Source organism: Hypanus sabinus, chromosome 20 (assembly GCF_030144855.1).
Source record: "Hypanus sabinus isolate sHypSab1 chromosome 20, sHypSab1.hap1, whole genome shotgun sequence".
NCBI classification, from domain to species: Eukaryota; Metazoa; Chordata; class Chondrichthyes; order Myliobatiformes; family Dasyatidae; genus Hypanus; species Hypanus sabinus.
In genome coordinates, this window is record NC_082725.1 from 44,769,599 (window position 1) to 44,783,165 (window position 13,567).

The 13,567-nt window shown below is 42.0% G+C and overlaps 1 protein-coding gene across 1 annotated transcript in view; it reads left to right on the plus strand.

The window, feature by feature from the left end:
• The first annotated feature begins 529 nt into the window (after positions 1–529).
• tgfbr2b (transforming growth factor beta receptor 2b) overlaps positions 530–13,567 on the plus strand; it is a 78,930-nt gene continuing 65,892 nt past the window's right edge. Inside the window, exon 1 of the mRNA XM_059945410.1 lies at positions 530–743. Within this exon, the coding sequence (XP_059801393.1) occupies positions 677–743 (67 nt within the window). The 5' untranslated portion in view covers positions 530–676. The remainder of the gene's footprint in view (positions 744–13,567) is intronic.

The following is a 13,567-nucleotide window of genomic DNA, read 5'->3' on the forward strand; positions in this document are numbered from 1 at the left end:
CATTCCAGGCATCCACTACTCTCAAGTAAAAAACTTACCCCTCACATCCCCTTTGAATCTACCCCCTCTCACCTTCAATGCAAGCCCTCTGGTTTTAGACAAGTCCTGGTCGCAACAGAACTCTCTCTTGCCAGGTACTAAAAAGGTGGATGCAGGGTTAGCCCGGCAAGAGGGTCGTCTTTCAGCCTGTCTGTCAGAATCCCACCCTCACACCTCGCTCTTTGCACTTCCCTTTCTCCAGCCTTACTCGCTGCTAATTAGAAGGAAGAAAATAGTCTGAGAATTTTTTTTACTGTGGGGAGGGTTTGAAATGTAGCATTTAACCTTCACTCTCCCACACTAACAAAACGACTCGTTTCTGCTGGCAGAGGCGCTGCTGTTCTGTACACACTTGGTAGTCTCTCTCTCTCCCACTCAGTAATTGCTTCTTGCCCAGTGAATCCACCCTGATGATTGATTGGAGGAGACTATTTTCTCTCGCTAGAAGCCCAACCCACCTTGAGTTTGAAGTTTCCTGTTCCCTTAAAATGCATAAACCAGTGACTCATAGGCGGATTTTGAGTAAGACAGGAGCGAACTTAGTTTCGCGACAAGGCGGCTCAAAAAAAACTTCACAAACTTTTTGTTAGTTATTCGCTTCATCATTCCCGAACGGGATTATTAGACTACGGGACTGATGGATTCCCTTTGGGTCTTCCCCTTTTTTACAGCGCTGGAGTTTTCCGGCGTTCTCCGAGCTTGCGGTAAGTTTGCTTTGGGCACTGCCGCGTCCTCGGGGCTGCGGAACGCCGGTGGCAGCGCTTACGGTCCAGGCTGGAGCAAAGCTCAAGAGGCGGGAGAGCAGAGCGGCAAAGGACTGAATTTGACAGCCGTCAAGCGCAGCCTGTAAACACAGCAGGGCGTAGCCCCACTTAGTTTCTTGGTGAGGGGAATGGAGCCGGCTTCAGTCCGGACACTTAGATTGGTGCAAGGGGCAACCCCTGCCCTGAGCTGGAAATGTGCACCAGCGTTGTGTTGCCTGTTGGGGGCGGAACTGAGCAAAGGAGAGAAGAGGAGTGAGTGACTGGTGTGTGTGTAAGTGTAAGGAGACATTTGTAAAGGCGGGCTGCATTCAACAGCATAATTGTAAAAGTGGTTTAGTTTTTTTGTTCAGTGGTTAAGAGGGTCTGGGTTACTTTACTGTATTAATGTGTTGTTTTAATAGTCGTGTGTGCTATGGTGGAGGCAGCTAGGACCAGAGGGTACAGCCTCAGATAAGGATGTCCCTTTAGAATAGAGATGAGGAGAAATTCCATTAGCCAGAGGTTGGCGAATCTGTGAAATTCATTGTCATGGACGGCTGTGCGGGCTAAGTCATTGCCTACACTTAGAGTAGGGGTTAATAGGTTATTAAAGGAGTCAAAGGTTGCAAAGAGATGACAGGAGAATGGGGTGAGGGAAGCAAAAATCAGCCATGATGTTACAGCAGAACAGACTCGATGGGCAGAATGGTCTCATTCTACCCCTATGTCTTATGGTTGCGCTTATTGGCACAGGTATAATGCTGAGCTGGTTTTGGATCTGTTGTAAAAGTGCACACAGCTTTCCTATCCACACTTTAAACGTGAACTGTGTTTATTGTGTGCTGTGTAAATGTGGGCTGTGTTGTGCATATGCCTATTAACCAAAGTGGACTGTTTGGGGGCAGTAGTAAATGTGTTATTGCATGAATTAAAATAGGCAGTTTATTTGGGCTGTTATAAACATGGGTTGTGTGAGGATGTATTTTTAAAGGAAATTTTTGGGCCGTGTTTGTTTTATTGTGGAAGTGTGCATTTATTTGTGCAATACCGAAGATGGGAAGTATTTTAGATCAGTAGTAGAGGTGGGATGTATATTACTGCAGCTGCAACAGTGACCTGTGCATAAAACCACTCCTGCAAAGATACCCTGCTGCTGATTCCATGGGGGGGGGGGGGCTGTTGCTTAAATGTCATTTTGCTTACAGGGTGGGCATTTTTGTAAGGCTGGTCTGTTTTGAGCAGTCAGATTTCTAGAATAGTTTTCAAGGTTCACCTAAGTGAACTTTACATTCTTGCAGTGCCTCAGTGATTTCTTTTAGGTTGAACCCATGCCTTGTGTGTCAATGAGAAATGGAAATTGAAATGAGAGCAAAACAATTAGTGTGTTTTCATTTCATTTATTTATTCCCAAACATAATTGTATTTTTATAACTGTGTACTCTTCCTCCAAACAACCAGTTTGGAAGTGTTACAATTTTACCACAGAAAGTACAAACCCCATTTCCAGAACAGTTGGGATATTTTCCAAAATGCAATAAAAACAAAAATCTGTGATATGTTAATTCACGTGAACCTTTATTTAACTGACAAAAGTACAAAGAAAAAATTTTCAATAGTTTTACTGACCAACTTAATTGTATTTTGTAAATATACACAAATTTAGAATTTGATGGCTGCAACACACTCAACAAAAGTTGGGGCAGAGGCACGTTTAACATTGTGTTACATCACCTTTCCTTGTAATAACACTTTTTAATCATTTTGGAACTGAGGATACTAATTGTAGTAGATTTGCAATTGGAAATGTTGTCCATTCTTGCTTGATATAGGACTTCAGCTGCTCAACAGTCCGTGGTCTCCGTTGTCTGATTCTCCTCTTCATGATGCGCCATACATTTTCAATAGGAGATAGATCTGGACGGGCATCAGGCCAGTCAAGCACACACACTGTGTCTCTACAAAGCCACGCTGTTGTAGCCCGTGCAGAATTGTCCTGCTGAAATAAGCATGGACGTTCCGGGAAGAGATGTCGCCTTGATGGCAACACATGTCTCTCTAAAATCCTAATATACGCCTCAGAGTCAATGGTACCCTCACATACATGCAACTCACCCATGCCGTGGGCACTGATGCCACCTCATACCATCACAGATGCTGGCTTTTGCACCTTTCGCGGATAACAAACAGGATGGTCGTTTTCATCTTTGGCACGGAGAACTCAATGCTCGTTTTTTCTGAAAACTAGCTGAAATGTGGACTCATCTGACCACAGCACACGGTTCCACAGTCTTTCGGTCCATCTGAAATGAGCTCAGGCCCAGAGAACTCGCTGGTGTTTCTGCATAGAGTTGATGTATGGCTTCCTCCTTGCATAATACAGTTTCAAGTTGCATTTCTAGATACAGCAACAGACTGTGTTAAGTGACATTGGTTTTCCGAAGTACTCCCAAGCCCAGGTGGCTATAATTGTCACAGTAGCATGACGGTTTCTTAGGCAGTGCCACCTGAGGGCTCGAAGATCACGTGCACTCAACAGTGGTTTCCGACCTTGCCCTTTACGCACTGAGATGTCTCTGAATTCTCTGAATCTTATCACAATATTATGTACTGTAGATGTTGAAAGACCTAAATTCTCTGCAATCTTGCGTTGGGAAATGTTCCTTTTGAACTGACTAACAATTCTGTCACGAATTTTGGCACAAAGGGGTGAGCCATGACCCATCCTTGCTTGCAAAGACTGGGCCTTTGATGGACACTACTTTTATACCCAGTCATGATACCTCACCTGCTACCAATTAGCTTGCTTAATGTGAAGTCTTACAAACTGGTGTTACTTGAATATTCTGTGCACTTTTCAATCTTATTTTAACTCTGTCCCAACTTTTGTTGAGAGTGTTGCAGCCATCAAATTCTAAATTTGTGTATATTTACAAAATACAATTAGTTGGTCAGTAAAACTATTGAAAATCTTTTCTTTGTACTATTGTCAGTTAAATAAAGGTTCACGTGAATTAACATATCACAGATTTTTGTTTTTATTGCATTTAGGAAAAAATATCCCAACTTCTCTGGAAATGGGGTTTGTATATTCTTCCCAAAACTATATTTTGAATGAGATGATCACTGACAAAGGATTTGGAATACACATGCACACTTTGGGTTACATTATGTATCCTGTGAAAAGCAAAATAACCAAGTGAGGAAATAAGTTTATTCAAGAGATCTGACATAGAAGGGAATGAAATGTGGCTTTCATTCCAATACTTGGAAAACAGGAAGCAGTTTACAATTAATTTTTTTTAAATCTGCTCTTCAATTAAAATCTTCATTGGATCCTTTTAAGGCAATCAATCAAAAGTCCAATCAATTCTCGTTTGTGTTTTTGTTTTTCAAGTAAATGAAGAGAATTTATAGTTGCATATCAAGCACAATGATGTCTTTGCAGATTGAAGTTTTTGTGTGATCAGAGAGCTTTTCCAAAGTTTGAACTTCACATTTCCTGCAATCCGGATATGTGTGTCAGGAGTGAGGTTTAACTTCACCTGGGTCAAGAGCAGCTCTGCTTCAGTCGAGCACGTCTATTTCTGTCACAAACAAGAGATGATCTGCAGGTGCTGGAAATCCAAGCAACACACACAAAATGCTGGAGGGACTCAGCCGGCCAGGAGGCATCGATGGAAAAGATGTTGCCTGGCCTGCTGAGTTCCTTCAGCATTTGTGTGTGTTCCATGTATTTCTGTGTTCATCTGCAGAGTTCTCCACCTGCTTGTAACCCCCACTCCCAGTCTTCACACCTGTTCATTATGATCCCTATTTTAAGAGCCCTCATCACTTTGTTACTCTGCTGCTCTGTATTTTTCTGCAGTCCTTCTCTGCACCGAGGCATTGGTATCTCCTATTCCAGCCTCTTGACCTTTATTCTATTGGCTGTCTTCAGCAGCCTGTGCTTCCCTAGGGCAAAAGGAACTGCCTTCACTGGGGCTTTCTTTGCCTTGCATCAGTATTTTGCCCTGAATGAGGATTATCATTCACAGTGGGTTGCATCAAAACCCTACCCCAAGAAATTGGGGGCCCTAATGCCCCCACCATCCAAAGGCTATCTTTGTAGCCAAACGCTACAAAGTATTTTCGACTTTCTCTTTAACCACTTGTTGACTATCGATCGACTTTTGCCCGATGTTGTGAAGTGCCTTATCACATTTAATGAGAATGTGTATTAGTAACAGTGTTTGTTGGTGTGGGGTATCCCGGTGACTGCGGTCTCCTGAATTGTTGTTTGTTCCACACAGTTGTTGCAATGGTAATCCTCAAGTATGTGCTAAGACCAGCAAAGCTTAGATTGGTGCCTTGAACATAACAGGTTAAGGACAGATTTAATACATGCAATCATCATTATGACACACTGAATGAATAGGAAGAAATTGTATTCAATTTCAAAGCAATAGAAGTGCAGAAACATTAATCGCCTAGGGAAATGTGTAACTGACAATCCACTCACTGGCATGTATTTGATATTTGTAAGACTTTTGAGGTAAAGTAAGGGAGTTGGGTTTTAAAAAAAAATCAGCACAATGGCCTGAATGTAATGTGGGTGTTGATAGAGTTTTTTTCAGGATTACTGAAGAACCAAAATTGTCCCTTTCAGCATGGTTTACTGAGGGGGTAGGAAAAAAGTCTTATATTTTGGAGAGCTAAGCACTGCTTCAGAATAAAACAAGAGCTGTCTTGTGCCGGCAGAGGAGTCACAGTTCACTTGACACCCTGATTCACAAAGACGTTTTGGTTTTGACATATGGACACATATTAACATTGATGTGCTGTGGAACACTAGTGTGCTGGTTCACACTGGTGCAGGGTCTGTGGTTAGCAGAGAGCTGTTTGTACTTCCACATTGCAGGTCCCTGGGGCATTTAGCTGTATGGAACCTCCTCCATTTCTTCCAAGTTGCTTTAATGTTGGGGCCTTCAGCTGGAGTGGGAACGGGCCCCCTCCCCATGCATACACAATAAGAGAAAAAGTAACAGCTGGTTCCGCCACAGTCCTTCAGCCAGCTGTCTCAGTTGTCAAACCAGCATTCAAAGATATTGACATCTTAAATTCAAATCATAAAATTCTCAAAAACAGAGCACTTTAAATCTAAACATCTAGATTTAGAACGTGCTTAATTTCAAATGTGCCTTGCTTCCTTGCCTGAGTAAGTTTAGTTTGTCTATAAGGGACTTGAGCAGATTCCCAGCCAGCAAAGGGCTGGGATTCCTGCAGCCTACTCTCCCTTGTTAGAACTCGTGTGGAAAAGGTGACATTATCCCGCAAAATTCACGCCATTTCCTTTCGAGAATTCATATTGTGCAAAGCACCATAGTTCAAAATTGTGCACGCTTTCTTCCTTTTTCTTTAACCTCTGGAGGTGCAGTACAAACGTCAGGAGTCTCTGTGCTCCTCTGATTCTGGTCCCTTTGATTTTAATCATTCTCCCAGTGGTGGTCACTCTGTTGTTTAGGCTCATTCCGAAAGAATTCTCTGATGAAAATGCTTCCTAAAACTGCCTCGGACTAAGTTTTAATCACTTGATCTGGTGTTCTCTACTAACCGATGTTCCCATCAGGCTCTTGTCATGTTTTCCAATCCCAATGTAAATAGTCACTCTGATATAATGCCTTTTCCAAAACTGCCTTTCCAAAAGCTCCATTCTGGAAAGCACTATAGGGCTACTAAAACAAAAACTTCATGCCATCCTAAAAGTTTCTTTCCCCAACTGTTCTAGTTAGCCCTCGCCCTCTTTCTATTACCCCTGTTGCACTGCACCTTAAACACTTTAAAAATTCCATTTAAATTGTACATACTTTCTGGTATTTGTATTTGTGCTCATTTTATTCCACATCTGTATTTCTAATTTTGTTGTTTAAAAAAAAATTCCTTGTTCTTTATAATTATTGAATGTCAGTTTTTGTGGCACGTCGTGCCAATCACCACAGCAATTTCCTAATATACTGTATACAGCAAACAAAGTTAATCTGTGCCTTTAATGTGCCTGAAGTTTAGTCAGGGAATGCAGCAGTGCCCCCTTAAGACAGATATCCTGAAGGAGAGAGGCAAGTGAGCAGATTCAGTCTGGGAGCTTTTTTATTTGACTTTTTTACAAATAAAAGCACATAATTATTCTTTTGGACATGGGCCCATTTTTCAGAACGATCCTTATTGCTCTTGCAGAGTGGTGTTACAGTTGAGTAGTTTGATAGGCCATTTTTCAGAATAGATAACCATATTGCTGTGGGACTTGAGTTGTGTTTTAACTTTAAAAAGACCAACTGATTCCCCCTTCCCAATGGACTCGGGTGAACCACTTTGAATCTTGACAGTCCAATATCTTTACAGCTGCTTTAAATGCTGCTTATTTTTAATTTCAAACTTATTTTAGATTTTGGAGTCAAATTCATAATTGCCAGGGAATTTGTATTATTAGCTCGGGATTGCTTGTCCAGTAACCTGAGATCCACTCACCACTTGATTTCCCATTGTCTAGCATTCAGCCACACTGGTACATCTGCCACTGGCAAGCCGTTACAAACCATATCCATGGAGATGGAGATGATGGATGATTGGTGACTATGCATGTATTTTAATACTTTACGTTCTCCCTATTTCTTTTTTCAGACCTGTCTGTCCTGTTGCTTGTGGACTCCAGCTGAAATGCTGGAAATCCCACCCACCCAATCTCTAAGTTCTGCATTTCCCAAGCAGCTTAAGAGACAACGGCAGACAAAATCAGTCCTGAAATGCACCCCTTGGTCGGGGTAGGGGGAATTGGCACAGCTGTTCATCAGCATAATAAACAGCAGTACCAGTGGTTCTCCTGCCAATTGTTGGTTCCACAGCAGGCCCTTTCTCTGTACCTCTCCTTGGCAGAATCAACGAGTCAACATGATAGCCCATTGACACTTTAACCTTTCTAGGTGTTTATCCTGAACCTCTTACCTCTATTTCTGCATTCCCACATGCCGTATCTTCTCAGTTGGATCATTTCATTAAACAACAAAGTCTGTCTCCACTCCATCTGAAGCAGTACAATCCAGATTCCAACATGCCCATATTTAAAAAAAACCATTTCCCTCATATCACTATAATTCTATTATTCTTTATTTCATACCTGGAAAGTCTATTCCTCGACTTCCCACAATCCACTCTGTACAGACCACTCATCCTTTTATATGGACCAGAAGACCACAAGATACTGGAGCAGAATTAGGCCATTTGGACTTTCGGGTCTGCTCCGCCATTTCATCATGGCTGGTCCATTTTCCCTGTCAGCCCCAATCTCCTGCCGTCTCCCTTTGTCCTTTCATTCCCTGAACATACTTTGACTAAGTATCCTCTTGGCCTTCTTTGCGAAGAAAGCAGTCCTGATCTCGGATGCTGAGGAACTGCATTCCCGTAAATCATCAGAGAAGCCTTAATGTTTTCACTATAATATGGCAGCCAGCATTGAACATGATGCTCCATTTGAAGCGGGGATGCCAATGCGACTTTCCTGCTTTTGTACTCTGGGCCGCAATTAACAGAGCTGTGTACATTGTGTTAACCATTCTCTCAATGTGCTCTGCCACATCCACTGACTTGTGTGTCCATACCTCCTGTTCCTGCGCTCCATGTGCACCACTGAGGTTAGAACCTGATCCAAGTTTCGATTCAATAGAGTAGACAATGCTTATGGGAATGTAAAGATCGAGGAGTTCCAGTGAGCGGGTCAGGATAAACCCACAGAAAGGTTAAGACGGCATTGGGAATATCATGTGGACCAGTTGATTAGCTGGTGTTTGGGGTGGAAAGAGGTGGAAGCTGAATGAACAATTGAAGAAATGGCTGTGAAGAATGAACAATTGAAGATGGCTTTGAGGAGGTATCTATGATGGATTAGGGGGCTGAAAGATCAGTTTGTATTGCATTTGTGTAATGCCATTGTAGCACCAGCGATCACCAATTGGGGTTCAAATCCTGCCACTGCCCGTAAAGAGTATGTATGTGGGATTCGTCTGAGTGCTTCAATTTCCTCTGGCGTTCCAAGACATGCTGGTTAGGGTTAGTGAGCTGTAGGCAGGCTATTTTGGCACTGGAAGTGTGGTGACACTTGTGGGCTGCCCAGTACAATACTCACTCATTGGATTTGACACAACGATGCATTTCACTGTAATGTTCCAATGTATGTGTGGCAAATAAAGCGAATCCTATCCATTGGTGATGCCAGGAGGGTGCCAGTAAAACGATGTACCAATCCCTCTGAATTACTTGGAAAATCAAAATAATTTGTAAAGGGAATTTAAATCTTTTTTTATATACTAAAAGAGTACACCTTCTGGAAAACCTGGGTGTAGTCTAAAAACTACTTTTAATCAACGTGGGCACACATCAAGAATGAGTATTTGACCTACTTTTCTACTGTGCTGATGTTCAGCACTGTGCGCCGAGGAACAGCCACCTACATATCGGCGGAATCGCGGGTGACGAGAAGGCATACAGGAGTGAGGTAGATCAGCTGGTTGAGTGTTATCGCAACAATGACCTTGTCAGTAAGACCATGGTATTGACTGTGATCTTCAGAAAGGGAAGGTCGGGAGAACACTCTGTAGTTCTTATTGAGGGGTCAGCGATGGAAAGGGGGAGCAGCTTCAGGTTCCCCAGGTGTCGCCATCGCTGAAAATCTATCTTGGGGCCCAACATATTGATACAACCATGGAGAAGTCACACCAGCAGCTGTATTTCATTAGGAGTTTGGGGAGATTTGTTACGTGTCCAAAGACTGACAAATTTCCACAGATGTACCGAAAAGCATTCTGACATGCAGGCACCAATGCACAAACTGGAGGAACCTACAGAGGGTTATAATCTCGGCCAGCTTCATCATGGGCACCCGCTTCCCTGCAATCAAGGATATCTTCAGAAGGTAGGGCCTCTGGTCAGAAAGGGCCCTCACCAATCAGGATGTGCCCTCTCTCGCCGTTAACGCAGAGGGCCGAAGATGCACGCTCAGCACTTTAGGAACAGCTGCTTCCCCACCGCCAACAGATTTCTGAACGGTTGCTGAACACTGCTTTACTATTTTGCTTTTTTTGCACTGTTTCTTAATATTGTAATTTATAGTAATTTTTATACACTGCACTGCTGCCACAAAAGAACAAATTTCACACAATATGTCAGTGATAATAAACCTAATTAATTCCATTACCGGAAAACCAATTTCTCCTTTATTTACTGAGAAAAGCTTTTGATTGTTTTTTTTCTTTAAATCTAGTGATTGCTGTACTGTTAATTACTATGACTGATGACTGAAAATACCTCCCTCTTTTGTGTACACATTTATTTTGCCTAGTTATTGTGTGATTTGTAGGGCCTTCCATAAGTAGATCAGTCTTGTTTAACAGAAGCTGTAATATTCTCCAGTGAAGATCCTGCTTATTTGACAGTGCTCCAGTTACTATTTTATTATTGTATCTAAACTATCTGGCCACCCTAAGTTAATGAGTGTTTAGCAATTCATAATTTTGCCCATGTCTAGTCATTCTTTGGTGTGAATGACATTGGTGTGCATCATACAATGTGCGGAGTCCTGTTCCAATCCCTGCGTAGGTTCTGCATCTTTTTGATCGTTCCATGTGTATCAAAACAACTCTAATGTCTAAAAGGTCAAAAGTTGAAGTAACTTTTATTTTCAGAGTACGTATCTGTCACCACATTCAACTCTGAGGTTCATTTTCCTGCAGGCAAACTCAGCAAGTCTATAGAACAGTAACCATAATAGGATTCAACAAAAGATCAAATTGTAGAAGTCAACAAACTATGCAAATGCAAATATAAATAACAAGAATATGAAATAATAAAATAAAGAGTACTTCAAATGAGATTATTGGTTGTGGGAGCAACTCAATGGTGGGCAGGTCAGTGTGGTTTTCCCCTTTTGTTCAAGAGCCTGATGGTTGAGGGGAGGTGGCTGTTCTTTTCACTTGGTGGTGTGAGTCCTGAAGCTCTTGTACCTTCTGCGTGATGGCAGCAGTGAAAAAAGAGCATGGACTGGGTTGCTGATGATGGATGTTTCTTTCCTTCAGCAGTGTTTCATGTGGCAGTGCTCCGTGGTTAATAGGGCTTTACCCATGATGTGCTGGGCCCAATCCACTACCTTTTGTAGGATTTTTCCATTCAAAGGCATTGGTGATTCCATACGTGTTGCAGCCAGTCAGTATACTCTCCACAACACACCTATAGAAGTTTGTTAAAGTTTTATATGTCTTGCTAAATCTCTGCAAATTCCTAGGGAAGTAAAGGCGCTATTGTGCTTTCTTCGCAATTGCACTTACACCCTGGGTCCTGGACTGGTCCAATGAACTGGTAAAACCCAGGAATTACCATTCATTACAACTTTAAATTTCTTAATAAAGATATCGTTCCTGATGTTGGGTGTCACTTGACCCAAGACCAGCGTTAAAGCTGAACCTTTTAATCAAATTGAGTAAAAAGCCTAAAACTAGATGCTGAAAATCCCGAAATGGAATGAGAAAGTGATGGGAATACTTAGCATGTCAGGCAGCATACGTTCAGAGAGACGTTGTTAGTAAGGATGTTACCTCTTATTGCATGAGGTTTTTAATGCATTCTTGATATATTTCTTTGTTTACCTTTGCTGTTTGTATCTGTTTCGAATCTTCCACTGAGGGAGTGCTACATTCTCTTTGCTTCAGAAAGCTTGTCATTGTGGTTTGGGCTGCTTTGAGGTTGCTGCTTTCTAATGCATATGGATCAAGCCAGGTCTGAGCTGGAATATTCAAATACAGTACCTGCATCTCTGGTGAGCCTTCTGGGCGTGGAAACATTTATCTTATTGACTTCTTGATCTTCCTGATTTTATCTGTGCACCTGCAACAGCACATGCGGAGGATAGCTCTTGCTTTTAAGGAAGGAAAAATTCAGACTGAGGATAAATGTACCATTCCGGGTGGATTTGAGTCACGCTGTACGCTTATTAAATCTCAGTAAGCCAGTCACTACTGTGGGCGGTATACTTCTACTGTGATTAAACACATGGGATTCTGCAGGGGCTGGAAATCTGGAGCAACACAGACAAAATGCTGGAAGAACCCTGCAGGTCAGGCAGCATCTGTGGAAATGAATAAACAGTTGATAGTTCAAGGTGAGACCCTTCAGGACTGGTAAGGAAGGGGGACGAAACTTTCTTTCCAGTCCTGATGAAGGGTCTCGGCCTGAAACAGCGACAGTTTATTCATTTCCACAGATATTTCACTGTGACCCATTTTCTACAAATTGGATAAGGATTGGCCTAGCCCTGATAATTAGCATTTTACCAGAGTCAGCTGGTGATTCTTGCACAGAACCCATACTGTGCCAACAATCACCAGCTGACTCTGGTAAAATTAGCAGTGTGAGGTGGGTGGGCAGCACAGTCATGGGGGGAGGGAAAGGAAGTAAGTTGTGGAGGCAAAAAGCTTCCAAGAGGGTTTCCATCGGAGTTTACTGCCAGAGTTTGTTTCTTTGAACACCAGCATTCTCCAAGTTGGTGCTTTTGTGAGAGTCCAGATAAAAGGAAAGGTTTTGGTTGTACCGAGGATGAAATTGTTAGGTCAGTCTTGTTAGTTTTGCATTCAGCATTTTCTTTCAGATCTTCTGGAAGTGTATTTGATGACAAATACAAAAGATATTCCATGTCCAGTCATCACAAACTGTGGCTCAAAAACTTCAAATATTTGAAAGATGTTACAAGATGTTTAGTCCATGAATGAAAACTGTTTGAAATAATAGAACCACAATTTATTTGTGTAACTGTCTAGATTCAGCATGTTGCCCTCACACGTGGATGGAGGTGATTGCTGGCTCTCCATTCCACTGCTATTTTTTTCCTCCAGTGTGTTGCTATGTGCCCTTAGATACGTATATTTAAACATTAGATGAATTATTCCTTCCAGTATTACTTCATTTGCCTCCAGCCTTCCATATTCCATTATTGATTCACTTTCAACTTTCATACAGTCTCACTTGCCCATCATTTGGACTTGTTAACAACATGGGCTCCTGGTCCACCAAAGAATTTGCCTTCAAGTTTGCTCAGGCCCTGCTCTGCCCTTTCTCTGTGACTTTGTCTAACTCTTTGGTTTCTCTGGCACATTGCACATTTCCTGCACCTCAGTGCCAGTGACACTGGTAGGACTGAAACTCAAATGCTTTGTCTAAAGATGCTCAGCTCACTCTGCTCCCTGTTTGAAATGTTTCTCGATCAAAGTTTCTGTCACATGACCTAATGTGTCCTATTAGTGATGGCTTCGTGGTTGCTACCCTTTCAAAGCATCATTTGGATGCTGTCGGTGTCAATGACCACAGTCCAAACTAAGATTTTAAGCCCTCTCCAATAAATGAATTGGCAGCATAGACCTTCCTAATTAGATCTGATGCTTCATCTATTCAGGGGTGAGAAGCTTGGTTAAACACTTTAAAAGAAAAATAAAATATTTTCTTTTCTTTTAGAGTATTTAAATAAGTTTCTCTATTGCAATGCATTAGCAATGAGTTTTATTAGAAAGTGCAATTTAACACGTCACCTCACCCAGGCAGGTTCTTTGTGTATTGCGTCAATCTGAACCGGGTGATCAGTTTGATGATAACACCAAAGACAAGAGGTCAGCAAAGATGAAGAGAGATGATTTTTTAAAAAGAGAAGTTCAGGAGACAAACAAATAGTCCTAATTGATGATCTGATATTGAAGAGCATTGTTACAGGAATCACGATT